Source organism: Myotis daubentonii, chromosome 17, assembly GCF_963259705.1.
Source record: "Myotis daubentonii chromosome 17, mMyoDau2.1, whole genome shotgun sequence".
NCBI lineage: Eukaryota > Metazoa > Chordata > Mammalia > Chiroptera > Vespertilionidae > Myotis > Myotis daubentonii.
In genome coordinates, this window is record NC_081856.1 from 19,959,701 (window position 1) to 19,983,599 (window position 23,899).

At 38.4% G+C, this 23,899-nt stretch overlaps 1 protein-coding gene across 5 annotated transcripts in view; it reads right to left on the reverse strand.

Moving 5' to 3' along the window:
- MTFR1 (mitochondrial fission regulator 1) overlaps window positions 1–23,899 on the reverse strand; it is a 66,378-nt gene that overhangs the window by 8,003 nt on the left and 34,476 nt on the right. For all 5 annotated transcript variants that reach the window (XM_059673030.1, XM_059673031.1, XM_059673029.1 and 2 more), the window contains 2 exons: window positions 18,317–18,415; window positions 9,407–9,522 (listed from right to left, as the gene is read on the reverse strand). In XM_059673030.1, the coding sequence (XP_059529013.1) occupies window positions 9,407–9,522; window positions 18,317–18,415 (215 nt within the window). The remainder of the gene's footprint in view (window positions 1–9,406; window positions 9,523–18,316; window positions 18,416–23,899) is intronic.

A 23,899-nucleotide genomic window follows, 5' to 3' on the forward strand; every position in this document is an offset into this window, starting at 1 on the left:
GTATCTCTCATCGATGTTTCTAGCTCTCTATCTCTCTCCCTTCCTCTCTGTAAAAAATCAATAAAATATATTTTTAAAAAAATTAAAGTAATCCTGAAACGATCATATCTTCAAAAGACAAGAGATCGACATCTACTGGAGCCCAAAACAAACAAATAAGAATTGTTCTGTAATATTCTTCCTTGTATATGAAAAACTTTAAATTTTATGAAAATTTTACAGACTCCTTGCTTTAAAAATACACACAGCCTGCCGAAACCGGTTTGGCTCAGTGGGTAGAACGTCGGCCTGCGGACTGAAGGGTCCCCGGTTCGATTCTGGTCAAGGGCATGTGCCTGGGTTGCGGGCACATCCCCAGTAGGGGGTGTGCAGGAGGCGGCTGATCGATGTTTCTCTCTCATCTCTCTCCCTTCCTCTCTGTAAAAAATCAATAAAATATATTTTTAAAAAAATAAAATAAAAAAATACACACAGCCTGCCCTGACCGGTTTGGCTCAGTGGATAGAGCGTTGGCCTGAGGACTGAAGGGTCCCAGGTTCGATTCCGGTCAGGGGCGTGTACCTTGGTTGCGGGCACATCCCCAGTGGCGGGTGTGCAGGAGGTGGCTGATCGATGTCTCTCTCATCGATGTTTCTAACTCTGTCCCTCTCCCTTCCTCTCTGTAAAAAATCAATAAAATATATATTTTTTTAAAATATACACACAGCCTTCCCACAGACATCTAATCTGTAAAGAGTCAACATATAAATCATTCTCAGAACTAATCTGTTTTGTCATCCTTCAGAATAGGGGGCTATTAAGAACCAGAATACAGAGGCCACAATTAATCTAAACTAAGAGAAATGCTGTTCAGATTTTGTGTGTACAATTCAGAGGATTTTTAAGAAACAAAAACAAATATAAAAGCAGTATCAAGTACTGATGCCCCCAAAGCAGAAGACTAACAGCCAAAATAAGATCTTTTTAAAAACCATTTTCTTGCCCTAGCTAGTGTTGTTAAGTGGCTAGAGCTTTGGCCCACACACCAAAGGGTCATGGGTTCAATTCCCGGTCAGGGTGCATGCAGGAGGCAGCTAATCGATGTGTCTCTACTCCCTACCCCCCACCCTTCCACTCTTTCTAAAAATCAATGGGAAAAATATCCTCTGGTGAGGATTAACACAATTTCTTCACACCAACTTCTGCTGATGAGATTTCTACCCCACTCTCTTCCCCCCCTATTATTTGCTTTTGGCTCCAACATGCCTTATGGCAAAAGTACTGGCTCCTATCTAGAGTAACATTACACACAACTTATCTACCGCTCTTATCTTTTCAACGTTAGTATCAAGGACAGCCTCTTTTGGAGTACAACTTACATAAATATAAAATGCTTTTTAAGCTCCACAGGCCATTTTTTAAAAAAATCTAAATTAAATGGAATGCACCTCTGGGGTTCTTTCCCCTTAACTCACAGTTAATGAAAACTCAAAAACTGAGGTTGTTTTAAATTAGTCCAGTGTCCTAGGAAAGGTGGTATTCCCAAAATGAATTTTAGTTTGGAGAATAGCTTAGAAAGATATAAAAACACACCACATTGTCAACAGGATCCAGTTTAGTTCCCTGGAAACATGAAATTGGGCATAAAACCAACCATCTTTTTTAAAAAATATATTCTTATTGATTTCAGAGAGGAAGGGAGAGGGAGAGATAGAAACATCAATGATGAGAGAGAATCATTATCGGCTGCCTTCTGCACACCCCCTCCTGGGGAATTGAGCCCACAACCCAGGCATGTGCCCTTGACCAGAATGGAACCCAGGACCCTTTAGTCCACAGGCTGACGCTCTATCCACTGAGTCAAATAGGCTAGGGCCTAACAGTTTTTTTTAAATGAGCAAGTAGTTGAGTAAAGACAACTGGACTGGGGAAATTATTTTGATTGAGGGGGTAATCCCTGAAAGGATTTATAGTGGGGAGTTGGCAAGGCCACAGACCCAGAGCACTACTGGGATTCGTGGCATTAGCTGTTGTAGGTTCTGCTCACACAAGTCTCTTGTATTTTATAAGTCATATCTTACTAAAAATGATACTTAATAGAAATGTTTCTCCCTTGAATCTAGTATTTTACTGATGTACATTATCAGTTAATGTCTAGTGTCAAGTAATTAAGATTAAAATGGGAACGAATAACACCTGCTGTTTGTTGTGAGTGGAAAAGTCCTGCTCCAACCCATGAGGAGGGCGGGGAGGGGTCAGTCTCCTGGTCTACACTCACTCGCACCTACTGAACTGTGGCCTGGCTGCTTGCTGAGTCATTTCCTTTGGAGTCTAGTTACTCATAGTCATGCTTTATGAGATTGGGGCTCTCCAACACTCCTTAAAAAATAGCACATTCCATTTTACACTTAATATTCAAATCTGAAAAATTAAAAGCTGGATATCTTTAATCAAAGCCCTCAGTCTCACTTTAGTTACTACTCTTATATTACCAATTTTTGTAAATATATTCATCTTGGCAATTAGATTACAAACATTCTGGTGTAAGAAAAGGGCTTACCTGTAATGACTTCAATCCTGTGAACCTATAAACTTTTAAGAAATATTCAGTTTGATATGTATGAGGCACTCAGATTCAAGAATTAGATAAAATTAAAAATTAAGGTATTAACATAGAATGACCAAACCAGAGTTCAACCTGAAATATTTCAATATTCCTTAAATAATGATCTTCTACTCCAAAAGTTACTCCAATCCATGACAATAGCTATGATGTCTACTAGAAGCTAAAGAGTTTATATGATAGTGCAAGTATTATGCTGTGTATTTATCAAAAGACTACACATTCCCCTTAGGGTTTTATTACTAAAGAGAACAAATCAATTATCTTAGACAAGATAATCAGTTATAGATTCTTTCAAAGAATCTCTGTGCTTCTTATAAAAATGAGATTTCTAATTCTGAGGCCATTCTATGAATTTAAAAGGAAATCAAAATGTGCATAGAAAAGGGGGGAAAAAGAGGCCTTACTGTGTGCATGCCACTTTGCTAAGGGTTTTCTCATGTTATCTTTAACAATTCTTCATAGAAGGTAGGGATTAATACAATTTAGAAATTTTTAACAAACTGAACTTCAGTGCATTTCAAAACAATCATTTATACAATTAGTCAATTATGAAAGACTCTTACGTGTGCTATTTCCCCAGAGACACAATACTATGACATTAATCAGTGACAGATAAAGACTCAAATTGCGTGGTAAGAGTACTAGTATTCAACTGATAAAATGGAAGCAGCGATAAAAAAAAAAAAAACTCCCGCCGAAACCGGTTTGGCTCAGTGGATAGAGCGTCAGCCTGCAGACTGAAAGGTCCCAGGTTCGATTCCGGTCAAGGGCATGTAGCTGGGTTGCGGGCACATCCCCAGTAGGAGATGTGCAGGAGGCAGCTGATTGATGTTTCTCTCTCATCGATGTTTCTGACTCTCTATCTCTCTCCCTTCCTCTCTGTAAAAAATCAATAAAATATATTAAAAAAAAAAAAAAACAAAAAACTCCCAACAAACAAAAGCACAGGTCCGGACAGCTTCACAGGGGGAGTTTTACCAAACATCAAAGAAGAACAGCTATACTCTTCAAACTATTCCAAAAAATCTAAGAGGAAGGAACACTTCCAAGTTCTTTTTATGAGGCCAGCGTTACCCTAATTCCAAAACCTGATAAAGACACTACAAAAAAAGAGAATTCCAGTCCAATATCCCTGATAAACATAGATGCTAATATCCTCAACAAAATATTAGCAAATCGCAACCAGCAGTATATTAAAAAGATCATACAACATGGCCAGGTGGGATTTATCCCAGGGACGAAATGCTGGTACAGTATTTGCAAATCAATAAACGTGATACATCACATAAACAAGCCGAAGGACAAAAATCACATGATCATATCAATAGATGCAGAAAAAGCATTTGACAAGATCCAACACCCTTTCTTGATAAAAACTCTCAGCAAAGTAGGAATAGAGAGAGCATACCTCAACATGATAAAGGCCATATATGACAAACCTACAGTGAACATCATACTCAATGGGCAAAAACTAAAACCATTTCGCCTAAGAATAGGAACAAGAGAGGGATGTCCCCTTTTACCACTCTTATTCAACACTAGAGTCCTGGTGCACAAAATTTGTGCACTTCAAGTTGGGGGCTCCCCTCAGCCCAGCCTGTGCCCTCTCACAGTCAGGCAGTTGGACATCCTTAGAGCTGCTGCGGAGGCGGGAGAGGCTCCCACCCCACAGCTGCACTCCCCAGCCATGAGCCCGGCTTCTGGCTGAGTGGTGCTCCCCCTGTGGGAGCACACGGACCACCAGAGGGCAGCTCCTATGTTGAGCATCTGCTCCCTGGAGGTCAGTGCACATCATAGCAACCGGTCATTCCGCCATTTGGTCGATTTGCGTATTAGCCTTTTATTATATAGGCTAGTACTGGAAGTCCTGGCCATAGCGATCAAACAAGAAATAAAAGGCATCCAAATTGGAAAGGAGGAAGTAAAACTCTCATTATTCACAGATGACATGATATTGTACACAGAAAACCCTAAAGACTCCACCAAAAAACTACTAAATTTAATAAATGAATTTGGCAATGTAGTAGGATACAAAGTCAACACCCAAAAATCTATGGCTTTTTTATACACCAACTAAAGACCCAGTGCACGACATTCATGTACTGGAGGGGGTGTCCCCCTCAGCCTGGCCTGCGCCCTTTAGCAGTCCGGGAGCCTTTGGGGGATATCCGACTGATGGCTTAGGCCAGGAAATGGGCCTAAGCTGTCAATCAGACATCCTTAGTCAGCCAAGTTTGTAGCTGAGCAGCGCTCCCCCTGTGGGAGCGCACTGACCACCAGGGGACAGTTCCCGCAATGAGCATCTGCCCCATGGTGGTCAGAGTGTGTCATAGCGACCGTTCTGCCGTTTGGTCGATTTGCATATTAACCTTTTATTATATAGTATAAGTATCAGAAAGAGAAACTAAACAAACAATCCCATTTACCATTGCACTTTAACCAAAAAGATAAGATACTTAGGAATAAACTTAACCAAGGAGGCAAAAGACCTGTACTTGGAAAACTACAGGATGTTGAAAAAAAGAGAAGATATAAACAAGTGGAAGAATATACCATGTTCATGGATTGGTAGAATCAACATCATTAAAATGTCCATACTGCCCAAGGCAATCTACAGACTCAATGAAATCGCTATTAAAATACCACCTGCATATTTCACAGATCTAGAACAAATACTCAAAACATTTATATGAGATCAAAAAAGATTCTGAACAGCTGCAGCAATCTTGAGAAAGAAAAACAAAGTTGGAGGAATCACAATACCAGATTTCAAGTTATACTACAAAGCCACCATAACCGACCCCAGAAATCGATATAAACCATTATGTTCAATTAATATTTGAGAAAGAAGGCAAGAGCATACAATGGAGTCAAGACAGTCTCTTCAATAAATGGTGTTAGGAAAATTGGACAGATACATGTAAAAAATGAAACTAGACCACCAACTTGCACCATACACAAGAATAAAGTCAAAGTGGATGAAAGACTTAAATGTAAGTTGTGAAGCCATAAAAATCCTAGAAGAAACCAAAGGCAGCAAAATCTCAGACATCTCTCACAGCAATATGTTACAGATACATCTCCTACAACAATGGAGAACTAAGGAGAAAATAAACAAATGGGACTACATAAAAATAAAAAGCTTCTGCACAGCAAAAGAAACTATCAACAAAACAAAAAGGGAGCCCAATGCATGGGAGAACATATTTGGCAATGGTACATTTGATAAAGGGTTAATATCCAAAATATATAAGGAACTCATACAACTTAACAAAAGGAAGACAAACAATCTAATTTTTAAAATGAGCAATGGACCTAAATAAACACTTTTCCAAAGAGGACATACAGATGGCCAAGAGACATATGAAAAAATGCTCAAAGTCACTGATCAACAGAGAGATGCAAATTCAAACAATGAGTTATCACCTCACACCTGTAAGAACGGCTACCATCAACAAATCAACAAATGACAAGTGCTAGCGAGGATGTGGAGAAAAGGAAACCCTCGTACACTGCTGGTGGGAATGCAGACTGGTGCAGCCATTATGAAAAACAGTATGGAGTTTCCTCAAAAAATTAAATATGGAACTGCCATTTGACTCAGTGATCCCACTTTTAGGAATATATCCTAAGAAACCCGAAATACCAATCAGAAAGAATGTATGCACCCCTATGTTCATAGCAATTTACAATAGCTAAGATCTGAAAACAGCCTAAGTGCCCATCAGTAAATGAGTGGATAAAAAAACTGTGGTACATTGATACCATAGAATACTATGCAGCAGTAAAACAGAAGAATCTCTTACCCTTTGAGACAGCATGGAGGAACCTGGAGAATATCATGCTAAGTGAAATAAGTCAGTCAGAGAAAGACAAATATCACATGATCACACTCATATGTGGAATCTAAGTAACAAAATAAACTGATGAACAGAGTGGATCCAGAGACATGGAAGCATGGAACAGAGTGTGGAATCTCAGAGGGAAGGCAGGGGAGGGGAGGTAGGTGGGAAGTAATCAACCAAAGACCTTGTATGCATATATGCATAACCCATGGACACAGGCAATAGGGTGCTGAAGGCCCGGGGTGGGGGGCAGGGGCAGGCTGGAGGGGTCAATGGGGGTAAAGGGGGAACATATGTAATACTTTCAACAATAAAGAATTATTAAAAATAATAAATAAACATGCAACTACCTTATGACTTATATGACCCAGAAATTGCATTTAATCTAGAGAAATGAAAATTTATGCTAATTAAAAATTCCTGTACACAAGCCAAATGTCCATCAACTAATGCATGATGAAATAAACTGGTCCATCCATACTCAGGAATACTGAGTTCTGGTTCAAGATGGCAACACAGGAAGAATAGGAAAATCCTAAACTCACCTCCTCCAGTGAATATACCAGATCTACAGCTATGTATGGAACAGTTTACTCTGAAAAGTAAAATCTAGCTGAACAACAAAAACAGCACTAAACAAAAATAGCACTAAAGCTGGAGAGGCTGAGACACAATCTCTTAATAAACCCCACCCCAGGAGCAGTGACCCACACTGGGAAGGGAACTCAAAACCCACAGCTTCTTCCTGTGGAGCAAAGAGTCTGAACACCACATTGGGTACCCCAACTTTTAAGACCGGCATCTCAGAGATGAGCACCCAAAACGCCTACCCAATAGTATTCAAGAGACCCACAAGGCTGTAGTGATCTGAGAAATGGCCCTTAAATTTGCTCTCATGCTGGGACTCACCCCAGGGTCTAACACAGAAGCTGCTGATCCTGCCTGGACTTTATGTAAAAGTCTCATTTACAAATCTTTTTTTCCCATTTTCTTTTTTAAAAAAATATATTTTAGCCCTAGCTGGTTTGGCTCAGTGGATAGAGCGTCAGCCTGTGGACTGAAAGGTCCCAGGTTCGATTCCGGTCAAGGGCATGTACCCTGGTTGCTGGCACATCCCTGGTGGGGAGTGTGCAGGAGGCGGCTGATCGATGTTTCTCTTTCATCGATGTTTCTAACTCTCTATCCCTCTCCCTTCCTCTCTGTAAAAAATCAATAAAATATATTACTACATCGATCAGCCGCCTCCTGCACACTCCCCACCAGGGATGTGCCAGCAACCAGGGTACATGCCCTTGACCAGAATCGAACCTGGGACCTTTCAGTCCGCAGGTTGACACACTATCCACTGAGCCAAACTGGTGAGGGCTCATCTGTTAATCTTAAAGTATGGGCCTGCGGGGCAGTCATCTAACCCAGCAGTCGCCAACCTTTCGGACCTCATGGACCACCAGTTGGCGACCGCTGATCTAGCCTACACACCTAGGGGTCTGCTAGGATATATTCTGGGGATGGAAGCTGGCAGGCACCAACTGTAAGTGCCATCCCTCCTCTCCCCTCCCCCCCCAAAAAAATACCCTAGGCCTTCTGCTCATAGCTTCAGAGGGTACCCCATAGGTACCATCTTTAACCTTCCCTTCTGCCCTGCTCCAGAGAACCAGTATCTTCCAGAGGGGCTCTTTCATAGAGTCTATGCCCAGATTTTTTATGTCTAATGCCCCATATTTTGTGGCTGCCACCAAGGGACAACCCTTGATCACCTGGCTCTGAAGGCAAGGAAGTCTTGCATTCCTGGTTCCCATAGGACTGTAAAAATCTGAGATAGGTCTTGGCCAACTACCATCCTCAGGGCACTGCACAGACAGCAGACTGAAACATCCCCAGTCTTTCTGAGAAGGCCTATATGCTCCTTCAGGATCTCTGGCCTGAAGGACAGACTTCAGGTTTGGCACACATCTAGAGGCCTACAGTCTCTCTCAGGGAACAGAGGCCAGTAGATGCAATCTTTGCACTCTTCCTCTGCCTCGCCCAGTTACTTAGTATCTCCCCCAAAAGATGCGTACACCCTTGTAAGGCACCCTGATTTTTAAGCTGCACCAGGGGACACTTCTAGATCACCGGACTCTGGTGGCCAGTGATACTACTTACACTCATGGGTCGCAAAGGAGTATAAGCAAGGGAAAAAGAATTCTTAAAGAGCTACCACTCCCAGACCATAGCAAGAAGCAACAGACCCAGGAACTCAATCTTTTTGGCTCCTACTGACCCCCTTAGCTCTAACATCCCCTTCTTTGAGAAGCCTGGACAAACCTCTCTCATCCCACAGTGGCCTTCTGTATTTAGTCGACTTGACAGTGTTAATATTATTGATTTCTTCTTTAATCTCCTCTAGCACACCAAGTATTCCTAGAAAACTAGGACTATGTCTTATTTTAATCTCTGTATCCTCAATGCCTAAGAATGAAGAGTTGAATATGTGGAATAATTGTTTATTAGATTGAGCCATAGTAATACTTTATTCCGGCTCTTTCAAATAAATGAAAGTCCCTGTCTAACTCTTACATATAGTTTCCTTTGAATCATAACTCAGATTCAGAATTTTTAGGACTTATTCTCCAATGATTACACAAATTCTCTAATACAACCCACACTGATTTTTCTACACCAATAATACCATTTTAGTACTATACTTATATAAACATATTTATGACAGTTGTCTCATATTAGAACTTCTAACAGGCAGGGAATTCTGTAATTCTTAAGGACACAATAGTTACATGTCTTTAGGAAATTTATAAATACTGAGTCTTTAAAATAAAAAGAACAGATGACTGCTAAAAAGAAAACCTGGGTTAATTACTAGAGACCAAATTCAGCTATAAAAAGTAAATACCGCAAAGTTAACATCTTTTAAAATAATAAATATCCTATCTCAGTTCTCATAGGTTTCCAGACTGACCTTCGTCTTGTTGAGCACTCTCCTTCTTCTTCAGCTACCCATCCAACATCAGCTAAAGATGCCACTGCATCCTCTCCTGGGTGACTGGGGCTCCATTCTGTTGTGGGGCTGGTAAGCTGTAAATTATAAATAAGGAAAGATTGTCATCTGGCACCAAAATATTAGAATAAAACTTTTTAATGACCTAAATGAAAATCATCAGTTTTAGTGTTTCAAACATACGGGCAGTTTCATTTCTATTAAATGTCCCCATGAAAGGGACCATTAGTTACATCGTATGTTGCCTAATAATGTATGATAATCTTTGAATTATAATTTACTTTTCATTTTTTTTTAAATATATTTTTTATTGACTTCAGAGAGGGAGACAGAGAGAGAGAAACAGCAATATAAGAGAGAATCATTGATCGGCTGCCTCCTGAACACCTTTCACTAAGGATTGAGCTTGCAACCTATGCATGTGCCCTGGCCAGGAATTGAACCATGACCTCCTGGTTCATAGGTAACACTCAACCACTGAGCCACGCCAGCCGGGATCAATTTTTATTTTATAGGTCAAATGATTTAAAAAACAACAACAACGAACACAAACTCTGGTCATCCTAAAACATTAAGAACATTTTTCAAATTTAAGCATTAAATATCATTTTTTCTGAAGAGATCTGGCTTAAAAAAAAGTATAGGAACAAGAACAAGTAACCAATTTGTGCTAAATCTGGGAATCGTTTAAATGGATATTTATAGATATACTGTTATAATGTCGAAAATAGATTTTTTTAAATCCTTAAAGCTCATGATTTTTAAATAAAAGTATTAACTATATTAAGGAACAAAAAATACAAGTAGCAGTAGAACAGAATTCTCTAGCTAATCTTAAACACACAGAGGAAGGAACTGAGTATTTTTAAATAGATACAACAAAAAAAAAGCATGCAAGTTCTGAGATTTACCTTGAAAAATTGGAAATATAATTTAATTGAATTAAAGTTTTATTATAATGCCTCAGAGCCACATGATCAATGGATAATAACTTAAAAATAAACTTATCAGATTAATATAACACTTCCAACAAGTTGAATGAGGTTTAAGTGAAAAAGAAAATGAAGTGATTTAAAAAATGACTCAGTGATTGAGAGTCGACCTATGAACCAAGAGGTCATGGTTTGTTTCCCGGCCAGGACATATGCCCAGGTTGCGTCCAGAAAGCAGCCAATCAATGATTCTCTCTCATCATTGATGCTTCTACCTCTCTCTCCCTCTTCCTTCCTCTCTAAAATAAATTTTAAAAATATTAAAAAATATAATTTAAAAGGCCAGAGAAATTTACTTATTAATGTATTTATCAAAAAGGTTGTACCATAATCCCGTACTTTGAACCTTAATGCTATCATTGCCAGATCAAGATTTTGGAAGCTACACTTAAATAATGCTTCTTTCTCAAATGTATAACGTACCATACAAATACATAATACTAATTAGTTTTAAGTTTAAAATTTCTTTAATATTATGAATACAATGTTGACTAAACATATTAGCTGCTGGTATGTATGTGTATCCATTATGTATCGTAATTACCTAACATTATTAACCTAATAAAGTAGCATTAAAAAACTGGTATTTTAACAATAACATACTAAGAACATCAAGTAATTAAAATGCCTTAAATTGTCCTTTGGAGAGGACGGGGGTACAGGCAATAGAGAAAACAAAATTTAATAAGAGTAGACATTTAAGAACTTAATACTGAGCAAAAAACAATGGAATCATGGAATTAAGATGAAAAGGCTTTCAAATTACTAATGTTTTGCATGCAGTGGAATAATTGTGGTCAAAAGAGAAAAACAGTATCAGCATCAGTAAGTACATTGTCAAGGGAGATGATCAAAGAAAAATAAAAAATGAGATTAATGTACTTCTCCTTTATGTGTTTCAGAAATTTATCCATGTGTCAGTAAAGAAATATATACTCAATAAAATGGGTATGTTATACAACTGAAATAACTTTACTAGAAGTAGCATCACATCTGATCTCAATAGTCTGAGAAAACTGGTAATATTCTGTTCCTAACCATTACTGAAAGCAGAATCTATAATAATAAAAGCATAATATGCTAATTAGACCAGACAGCCAAACAACCTTCCGGACATCCTTCCGGAAAACCTTCTGGATGAAGCCAGGGCTGTGAGGGCCGAGCCCCTTGCACGAATTTCGTGCATCAGGCCTCTACTGGTATAATAATATTCCTATCTACACCAGTAAAAAACAAAGATGCTAATTGACCATACCTCCACTACACCCATCAGCCAATCAGAAGAGTATGCAAATTAACCCAACAAAGATGGCCGTTAAATTTGCATACTGCAGGTGGGGCGGGACAGTGCAAGCCGCCATCCGGGCCTCCCGTGTGTGACCCAAGGCGGCGGGGTGGAACAGCGCGAGCCACCGCCCGCCCTGCCGCCATCGGGGCCTCCCGTGGATAAGCCAGCAGGTGGTTATCTCCCAAGGGGTCCCAGACTGCGAGAGGGCACAGGCTGGGCTGAGGGACCCCCACCCCAGTGCACAAATTTTTGTGCACCGGGCCTCTAGTAATATTATAATAGGAAGACACTACATGGGTTATGTGGAGATCTTTGAACATAAAGTTCCCCCAGGCCCTGTAGAGGTTCCTAGAAGACAGAGTATTAATGGGCTATTTTGTACAAACAAGAGATCATGAAATTAAAATCTGGATGATGCCTTCCTAAGGTGTTAATTCATGAAGACCTATCTGATTATAATTCTTTAATTAGAAAATAAAAATTTGTTCCAATATAGCTACTATTTTGTAGTTTGACCTCAAGATTTCTTACTTTCCCTTAAGTTACAAAAATTGCCGTTTTCTTCCCAGATATTTGTTTATAAAAGGAAGCAAAATGACACTTTTAAAATATGCCCTGGCCAGTTTGGCTCAGTGGATGGGGCATCAGCCTGAGGACTGAGGGATCCTGGGTTCGATTCTGGTCAAGGGCATGTACCTTGGTTGCAGGAAGTGTGCAGGAGGCAGCTGATCGATGTTTCTCTCTCATTGATGTTTCTAACTATCCCTCTCCCTTCCTCTCTATAAAAAAATCAATAAAATATACTTAAAAAATAAATAAAATAAAATAATAACCACTATGCTGTACACCTGAAACTAATGCAAAATAATATTAAATGTAAGCCCTAATTGAAAAATGAAATTTCAATAAAACAATTAAAAAAGAAAAAAGAAAAATGAAATTTAAATTTAAAAATAAGCACTCAAAAATATAAAAGTTAACCCGTTTTGTGGCAGCGTTTTAGTCTTTTATAGCATAAAGACTGAATGTTTCCCAAACTGATATCTGTAATACTTCATATATTAGACATGAGAAGTTGTTTTTGCACAAACTTTAAAAAATAAGCCAAATTATTCCATGATCTTAGTTTATAATCATACTAAGCACTGATTATATTTAATCACTGAAATAAAACCATGTCTATACTGTGTGCTCAATTAAATGAAAAAGTTAGTGATACTGTCAAGATACTTTTTTAAAAAAAATCAACTCCAGAACTGGTAAAATCGATGTCATTTCTAACAGTGATTTATGCCACCAAAAAAAAGGGGGGGGGGGTGAGGACAGCTGAAAGGGGTCAATGGGGGGGAAAAGCAGCATATGTAATACTTTCAACAATAAAGATTTTTTTTAAAAAAGGAGAAGCCTAACGAAGTGTGTGGGGAAACCATAATCATTCAAAAGAAAAAATAAAACTAAAAAGTAATTATACTAATCTATAATACTAAAAGCATAATATGCTAATTAGATCAGACAGCCGAACGTCCTTTTGGACATTCTTCTGGACAAAGCCACGGCAGCTGCGAGAGCTGAGGGTACGCAGCCATGGTGCCGCAGCGGCAGCAGCAGCGAGGTGATGGGGGTGGCGCCTTCCCGTAATCGGCCCAGTCGCCTCCCACAGAGGGAGGCCAGACTGCAGCTTAGGCCTGCTCCCTGCCATCATTAGGACATCCCCTGAGGGCTCCTGAACTATGAGAGGGGGCAGGCCGGACTGAGGGACCATCCAGCCCCGCCCCATGCATGAATTTTCGTGCACGGGGCCTCTAGTCTTTTTATTAAAGGATTTTTCATACCTTTTTAAAAATTACCAAAAAGGAGAAGAATAATTCTCTATTATTATCAAACTAGAGGGCGGGTGCACAAATTCATGTACAGGTGGGGACCCTCAGCCTGGCCAGTGATTGAGGTCTATCAGTGGCCCGGCTGACCTGGGGGAGGGACCACAGGAGGCTAGCTAGCCAGCCCCCACATTGGGGCCCAGGGGTAGGGGCCGGGGGAGGTTGGCCAGCCAGGGGGAGGGACCGCGGGAGGTTGGCTGTGGGAGCGCACTGACCACCAGGGGGCAGATCCGGCATTGAGCGTCTGCCCCCTGGTAGTCAGTGTGCGTCATAGTGACTGGTTGACCAGTCATTCTGGTCATAACGGTCGCTTAGGCTTTTATATATATAGATTATAATTTTAGTCCAATAGTTTAATTATATATGGATGTACAATAGTTTAATTTTTTAAATTGAAATAGTTATTGAAACAGGTTTTGATTTTTTTTAAAATAATGAAACCTATTTCACAAAATGAACCATGGAAATGATAAAAGTAGTTTTTGCTTTTTTTAAATGTCAATCTGACACTCAGTTGTATGATTTTCCAATTTGAGAGGATTTTCTACTGATATATCTCAATAATAAAGTAATTGCTTATAAACAAAGTATTTCTTTTAAACCACTTTATTAAAATAATATTCTGTTAGATGTGAGTTTTTCATGAATGGAACAATGTTACGGGTGTCACAGTGCAAGTGATCATACAAAATTACCTATCTCTGTGGTCATTCACACTGTGAAAAGTGTGTCATTGTTCCATTAATGAAATGATCAGGGTACCACACGAGAGTGTACAGACTGTTGGAAATGGTTATTTCCTCATATAGTTATATTATGAGCGGTAACATGAAATTATAGCAGTAACGTGAAATTGTTAGAGATCTAATATAAAATATAATTACTTTAAAATACACTGATGGTTGGGTTTGGGGGTTTCTTTGTTTGTTTTTTTAATCCTCATCTGAGGATATGTTTATTAATTTTTTTTTTTAATATTTTATTGATTTTTTTTACAGAGAGGAAGGGAGAGGAACAGAGAGTTAGAAACATCGATGAGAGAGAAACATCCATCAGCTGCCTCCTGCACACCCTCCACTGGGGATGTGCCCACAACCAAACTACATGCCCTTGACCGGAATCGAATCCGGGACCTTTCAGTCCACAGGCCGACGCTCTATCCACTGAGCCAAACCGGTTAGGGCATGTTTATTCATTTTAGAGAGAGGAAGGAAGGAAGGGAAGAAGGGGGCAAAAAGCCAAGAGGGAGGGAGAGAAATATCAATTGGTTGCCTCTCGCATGTGCCCCAACTGAGGACTGAACGTACAACCTAGGTTAAGTGCCCTGACCGGGTATCGAACCTGTGACCTTTTGGTGTATGGGATGACACTCCAACCAACTGAGCCACATCAGCTAGGACTGATGGCTTGCTTTAATACGTTTAGTAATGGATATAACCTGACCAAAACAATAATTACAAATACTGTCACACACAATGTTTAGAGTTTGTGTTAAAATATGTCATTAAACATATATATACTTCAGAAGCCTACTGAGCTGATAAACCCCATCATCCACTGGTTGGTTCCTGTAGTATATGGTTATGGCTTCTATTCAAACAGATTAACTTGCAAAGACAAAAAAAAAAAAGCCATTTCAGTTGTTGCTGAAATGTGCACTGAGTAACATAAGCATGGAATGGTAAGGACAACTCAATTAGTCAAAGACCAGTTAAGATGAAGTCAGTGCAGGCAAGGGGACTGACAATATGGAATTTTTGAAATATGATTTAGATGCCACTACTGACATGCATGGATGACTGATGGGAAGTTTGAAAAAGAAAAGGCCACTTACTGAAGGCTCCAGCAAGGTCCTGTGCTACCATGGCTATTGTTAGTAGGGGAGGAAAAACAACAGTGAAAGGAATAGAATTTATTTTTAAATCGAGGGCATTATAAAATTTTAAATTAGTGCTTATTGATTTATAAGTATCCAAATTCCTTTCAAAAAGTGTGGAAAAGCACTTCATTCAGAGCAAAAACTCAGCAACAGTATTGTATTTTTACTATTCTAAGCAATTCAACTGAACATTTTATACCATTTAAATAATCTAAAATCCAATTATATTTGAAATATTTTACTGAAGTAATTTCAGATAATTTAAAATATTCTGACAATGTAAAACTACACTAAGGAAATGGATTCATTTAAAATGAAAAAAGAAATACCCAAAGCATGTTCAAAAATTGAAATACTTAGAATGAAATATTTTAAAAATTCATTCTGTCTGCATGAGACTCTTCATAAAATAACACACTGGTATGAGGATGCTCTCAGTTTCTTGCCAAAAAGAATGTACTAGTAAACAGCTTCAGTCTATTTTACCACCATTTGTTTATAGCTAAATATAAAATATGTATTCTTAAAATGAACACAGTAAAATAATAATCTCTAGCTTTTTTCTTACAGAGTTATTCCTTTTTCTTTTTTACCAATTCCTACCATAGTAAGAAAAACTGAAAACAGAAATTCTGTATTTTAAAATGATGACATATAGCGACACCAGTTAGGCCAAGAGGTGTACCTGTATAAAGAGCACTAATCGGAAGTATGTAGCACTCAAATATTCTAGACGAGACTCAGCTTAATGTTTGGATATTGATGCTTTCTATTCATGACACACCAAGAATGGGAGTGAGAGGTTCTGGGGTGAACAGGAAAAGGAGAACAACAACAAGAGAGAGGAACATGTGTGTGTCTCTCAAAATAACCTAGGAAGTAAGAAAAAGTATGCCTGGGTCCAACTGTGACTCCCCAATTCCACACTTTCTATAGTAGTATTTACTCATGTTGGACTCCTACACAGTTCAAATACATTCCACATCAATCAAGCCCCCTGAATGAGCCAGAAAAATAGCAAAAATGCATTTTCAATTGTATTATTCTAAATTGCATCCTTTATGTTTTTTGAAGACTCTACATTTTTAATATTTCTGATAGATGTATTTAAAAAATAGAAAATACAGAGTAAAAACAGCCTATTTATAATAAGTAGCAGATAAAATACCCACTTTAATATTGATGTTTAATTTGAAAAGACTCAGTATACAACAAAACTGCCTGGAAGTAAAAGTCTCAGTATAAACAAATGTCTTCCACTACATTCTCAAGTAAGTGACCAATATTTCTCTTACTTTACTCCTCTCCTTATGTTAATTCATCTCTTTTCAAATGCAGCTCCTGTACTAAATCTAACAGTTTTATTCTATTCATACTCTTTTCAGTGACTGAGAAACTGTTACTTCCTTCCCAGGAAATGTACTTGGTTCTAGTACTTCAGCCCACTGACTGTCAAGGCAGATTTGGGTTGCTTGCTCTCAGAAAATGCTAGATTATCCCCATGTCCTGTTACATGTCTCTAGCTACATGAACACAAATGTTGAAGCAAGATCTTCTGCCATTAGTTTAAGTAGACAAATATGTAAAAAGAAAAATTGAATGGAACTGAGCAAATCAGAAAAAAAAAATTAACAAGCCTTAGTTAAAACAATAGTTATTTGAAGGAAGTTAAATGAACTGAATTCTCAGAAATTATGCTGGAGAGATTCACTACCACAGATTTCTTCATTTTGATTATTATTTTTTAAAGCCTATTGTTAGATCAAAATTACTTATTAGAACTTTCTAAGTTTTCAGTTTCTAGATTGATACACAAAAGTTTTGCCAGTCAATTTGTAAGCAGGACGATAGCACAACAATGAGCAACCTGTTAGTCAAACTGAACAAACACTAATTGCTACCACTTACTTAGGAACAGGTTTGGGTTTTTTTACTTCTACCTACCAGGAAGAGTGATTTATGAGTATGACAAAATATCAAATAAGCTCATAGGGACACTTTTGAACTTTTGAACGATGACTTAAATTTATCTTCTGCATTTTATATGCCAATCTACTATTTTAAATTGGTATAGATATCTGCTGAACTTGATATTCTTAAATGTTGAACTAAAAGGTTTTGTGTATAGCTCTTGTGCTAAATTAATGAAAAACAAGAACAAAGCATGTCTAACACTATACCAGCAATAAGGGACAAAAGCCCAAATCAAGAAAATAGCAATTTACCTCCAAGCAAAGAGTAGAGTTGCCCCTGATTTGGTGCTAAAGAGGCTAAGACCTGAGCATTCAAAAGTAATCCTAATTCAGTGTTTGACTATCGCCTCATTCCGAGAACTACAATTACCTCTGTCTTAACACAGTTGTTGCCAAGGCAATAGTTCCCAAAATTAATGCTAAACTTTAAACAAAGGATGGGGAAATCAACTTATAAGGCATGCACAGAGACATCTAAAAATAAACAAGAGAAACAGAGTGGCTATCCAAAGAGGAAGGTGTAATAACTAAAGAAAATAATGGTGGTACCTGAATCTTCTGAAGTAATATAAAGCCTACCTTCAAGACCACCTGGGAAGAAACAACTGCTTGGCTTCTTATGTGTTTCTAAATCCTCACATATGTATTCTTAAGAAGGGTAAATGTCTTAAAGATCTTGAATTATCACTTCCAAGAGGAACTAAGATTAGAAAGACTTTTTACTATGATTGATAAAAATTCTTTTATTTTACTGATAGTAGCATTAATAGGAGGAAAAGTTTAACAAATACTAGTAAAGCTATTTTGCCTATTTATATTCCTAATACAAATACTAATACAAAAAATTTTAAATATATAGTACCTGAAACTGAACTCTGGGACACTGGATCAGAGATAAATTAGTACCAATTTTCCGTACAATACTCCGAGATGAACCATATGGCTTCCCAGACCAAAGTACCTGAGTAAACAGAAAAAAGAAAAAAACACAAACGTTTCATTACATGACTTATAATACTATTAACACAAAGCACTAAACAATTAATTGCATAACATGCTGACGCATTAATTACGGAATCAGAATGTCTAAATGTTATGGGAAATAAACTAATACTTCTCAATTTAAAAAACTGTAAAATAATACTACATTTGAAGTAAAACGTCATCTATTTTCATACTGTTCTGCAAAGGAAACACTATTTTACCTCTTCTGCTATACTTTTAGTTATATAATTTTACATACACTTACATTTTTTAAAACTATGAGCTACTTTAACTATAATGGAATTTTCAAAACAAATCCAAAGCAGTACAAAGTTCAGAATCTGAATTTGTACCATGCAAGGTAATGCATTTTGTTTGCTACACAAGAACACTTGGCCAAGGGTGAGCAGGGGCCAAAATCCAGTTGCAATACATTTTCTTGTGAGGTCTTGTTCCCAGGGAAAGGCCCCTTTTCCTAATGTACAAAAAGGTACTAAATGGGCTAGTGGTAATCCTAATGAGCAAAATTTTCCCAGACGAAATCATAATAGACAAAGGACATTGTGCTGTCCTTAAAGTAAGAACAAAAACAAACCCCCAAAGCAAAAAGCAAACAAAAAACATACACATGTAGAATGTTAATTACAAATTGTACCTTGAAACTTCTCCCCACGTATATGATCTTTCCTTAAAGAAAAAAGCTATCCGTTTTGAGTGCTACACTTGAAAGCCTAGACAGAAGAGGAGGTAAAGAGAGGTAGTATGCTATTAAAAGCAATTTAAAAAGAAAAGAATGAGATTGATATGATTATATTTCATTCATTAAACTTTAACATTCAATTATATCCTAAAATTAAATAAATAGTACCAAATCAGCTGAAATGTATTCTAAGCAATGGACACCAATCCCCTTTTAAAGTCACTCCATGTATAATGAACAACATAAACTGATGAACAAAAACAGATCCAGAGACAGAGAAGCATCAATCAGACCGTCAAACCTCAGAGGGAAGATAGGGGAGGGTGGGGGTAAGAGGGAGATCAACCAAAGGACCTGTATGCATGCCTAACCAATGGACACAGAAAACAAGGGGGTGAGGGCATGAGTGGGGGAAGTGGGGGGGCAATGGGGGAGATATATAATACCTTAATCAATAAAGAAATTTTAAAAAATCAACCACACAAAAAAAGTCACTCCATGGAAATTCTAATTAAAAGAATGAAATGACTCTAATATAAACAGTATGACCAAGCAATAAATGTTATTGTAAACAGTGGTACCTCCAATACATAACCCAAAGTAGACCTTTACAGCATTCTAAAAGTATGTACAAATCAAAACGAGCATAGAAGAAATCAGATTTCTTAGATTTTAACAACCAAGTCTAATTTAGGGATAACAGTATGAGTTAAAGTGAGGATCAAGGGGGAATATATATGATACTTCTGGCATCTGCCTCAGCCTTTATGTGATTCTCCTCATGATGTTCAAAGTTTCACTTGACTGTTACCTGGGAGAGGTCCTGTAATCTACAACTAGCTACTATAACCAACAAAAACTGTAACTCTTGCTTTGGAAATATAAATTTAAAAGATAGTACAGATTGAAAAGTTGGTCAGTAGAAAGACATCAATATTGAAATATGAATATTAAACAAAGAATATGAAGCAAAGTTACCCTGATGCTTAGAAAGGAATTACCTGTAGTTCAGGAACTCAATTTATGCCAACCAATGTTCATATAGGGGATTATCACACGAATACTACCAATAACACACAAGTACTAAGAGAAGGAAAAATATCTCACTAAAGGACAATGAGAAGCACTACAATTTTATAAGGTCAAGAAAAAATGAAAACATGAGCAAGTAATTCTAAAATAGTATTTAAGCAAACTCTTTACCTTATACTTGTTCATAGGTCTTGATCTTTTAAAAATAAATCCATAGGGCAATAGTATCTATACCTTTCAGTCATTTCTCTTCTCGAGTCTTTTGTTTAGTCACAAGTCAAAATTCTATGATATAAGAGTAGTAGAACACTATGCATCACAATATGATAACTACATAGAGTCTAAAGCAAATCTTGTCCCTCCAGTAAGCAAAGATCTTAACTGGAGATGAAGAGGACAAAAGCTAACAAAGAAAAATTTAGAAAGTATTTCCCAAGGTCAGGAACTAATATTTCCGCCAGCTTTTAGCATTGCTTGCTATGGCATGCTTCAGGACTGTTTCAACTACTAGGTATTACCTTCCCATCTGCTTAATATCAGAAGGAAAAAAATACCAGCAGCTTCTACAAGAGAAGGTGAACAAAGACTGAGCTTCTACTTATAAGGAATAAGTAGACTATTTAGGTTTATACAAAGTTAAAGGAAGTAAAAGAACAGATTGCGCCCTGACCGGTTTGGCTCAGTGGATAGAGCACCGGCCTGCAGACTGAAGAGTCCCAGGTTCGATTCTGGTCAAGGGCATGTACCTTGGTGGCGGGCACATCCCCAGTAGGGGGTGTGCAGGAGGCAGCTGATCGATGTTCCTCTCTCATTGATTGATGTTTCTAACTCTCTATCCCTCTCCCTTCCTCTCTGTAAAAATCAATAAAATATATGTTCAAAAAAAAAACAACAGATTGCTTTATGTGATTATTTTTTCAAGTATACAAAGTAGACTAACAAAAGGTTGTTCTCCTGTTACTTGTGAATTGCATAGCAGTTAGCACCAAGAAATATGAAATGACTATGTAAGCTAGTGACTGGGATATTTAGAAAGGAGAAGAGCCATAACCTTTCCTGGATTATAGGGAAAAAAGTGAGCAGCTAACTTCCAGGAACTCTAAAACTAGGCCTTTTCCTTTTCCTTTTCATGGAGGGGGAGAAAGTATAAATGGCTATGAAGAAATAACGAACAGATGGTATTGAAAAGTCACCATCTGTACCCTGGGAGGCTGCATGGGAGTGCATCTCCTACCCTAACGTTGGCTGAACTGTCTTGTCATTACACTTGTTTGGAGAAGGAAAGAGTTTCTCTAAAGATAAACTGTCATTACTATTTTTTCAGATGTAAGAGAAAGGGCAAGGAGAAAACTGTCACTACTAGACAAGTCAATGTCATTAAGAATTCAATCCCATTAAGCAATTAATTAATAATTTATAAGAACTACTGATAAATAATCTAATAATGAATCTCTGTGTGTGTGTTTGCATGTCCTTGTATAGTAATGGCAGTCCATAACATTTAGCAACAGTGTTGAAAGTGATGACAGAAAGGAGAAGGATGACACAGGAAAGCAGTTTAGTGTTTTTTTAACATTGGGAAATGCTATTGTAGAAGTGTTGAAGTGTGAAGCTGGAATCTGAAGCTGTCATGTGTCTCATCATAATGACTGCACTCAAGTTTTATGTGGTAATTTATTTGTTATAAACTGGTTTAATCTCCACTATTATTTGAGATGCACCATTTAGCAGGAAAAAGTATAAATTTAATTCTAAACAAAGATTTTTCTCAATATACACCATTTTAAAAATATATTTTTATTGATTTCACAGAGGAAGGGAGAGGGAGAGAGAAAGAAATCACTGACCAGTTGCCTCCTGCATGCCCCCCGATCGGGATTGATCCCATAACCCAAGCATGTGCCCTGACCGGGAATCGAACTGTGACCTCCTGGTTCCTAGGTCTATGCTCAACCACTGAGCCACACCGGTGGGGTTCAATATATACCATTTATATATAATATTAATACAAGGGTTCTTACTACTGGGGCTCACATATCCCTGAAATTACATGCAAAATAGTGTGTATATACAACATTTTACTGGGAAGAATGTCAATGCCATTATAAAATTTTTAGGGAGTCTAGGACCAAACAAGTGAAAATTCTTAATTATAAGGAAGCCAAGGTAAAATTAAAAGTGTGTACTGAGGAAAGGTGGGTAGAGATAAAGATGAAACTCTTCTAACAATTTCAAAATTCTCAAATGAAGGTAACAGTTCCTTCAGTTTTCTTCCTTATTCTGAACTCCTAGCTACATTCACATTCATCTTCCAAAGAACAAAAGAAAACAAGGGTACAATTTTTAAGTATTACTGGAAGTATATTTCTAATACAAATTAGATATTTGCTATAACTCTTTTCAACATAAAATACTGAGATTAATCAGAATCACATTAATTTATTATTCTTTAGGTCTCTACTTTAAAAATATTTTTGATAAGGACATAAATATAATAGACTGAGAAGAAAGTTTGGAACAATGTGAATATATTATTTTAAATTCAAAAAAATGTTGAGGCAAATGGAAGGCAGTGAAGAGGTCTTGGCAGCATAGAGGCCTGTCTTTAAAAGTAGGCTCTATTAGAAAAATAAACCTATATAATTTTATTATCTAACTAGAGGCCCGGTGCATGAAATTTATGCAGAGTGTGTGTGTGTGTGTATGTCCCTCAGCCCAGCCTGCACCCTCTCCAACCTGGGACCCCTTGAGGGATGTCCGACTGCCCATTTAGGCTCGATCCCACCCTAAACAGGCAGTCGGACATCCCTCTCACAATCCAGGACTGCTGGCTCCCAATTGCTCGCCTGCCTGCCTGATTGCCCCTAACCGCTTCTGCCTGCAGCCTGATCCCCTAACCACTCCCCTGCTAGCCTGATCGATGCCTAACTGCTCCCCTGCTGGCCCGATTGCCCCTAACTGCCCTCCCTTGCAGACCGGTCACTCCCAACTGCCCTCCTCTGCTGGCTCGACTGCCCCTAACTGCCCTCCCCTGCCAGCCTGGTCACCCATAACTGCCCTCCCCTGCCAGCCTGGTCACCCCTAACTGCCCTTCCTTACAGACCTGGTCACTCCCAACAGCCCTCCTCTGCTGGCCCGGTTACCCCTAACTGCCCTCCCCTGCCAGCCTGGTCACCCCTAACTGCCCTCCCATGCAGGCCTGGCTGCCCCCAACTGTCCTCCCCTGCCAGCCTGGTCGCCCCCAACTGCCCTCCCCTGCCAGCCTGGTCACCCCCAACTGCCCTCCCCTGCAGGCCTGGTCCCCCACAACTACCCTCCCCTGCAGGCCTGTTCCCCCCAACTGCTCTCCCCTGCAGGCCTGATCACCCACAACTACCCTCCCCTGCTGGCCATCTTGTGTCCACATGGGGGTGGCCATCTTGTGTGTTGGAGTGATGGTCAATTTGCATATTACCTCTTTATTATATGGGGTGTCACCCCAATAAATTCAATTAAAAAATAGGCTCTATCAGTTATTGCTGGTATAAAGTTGGCCAAATTATTGTTCCCTCTATGCTTCCATTTTGTCATCTATAAAATGGTGACAATATCCACTTCATGAGTCTATGAGTCTTAAGTCTATGACTTAAGATATTTATATATCTTTAATAAATATTAAGTCTTCTTCCCCTTCTATTATACAAGGTAACAAAGTACACTATAATGAGGAAGGATTTTAGAATCAGAATT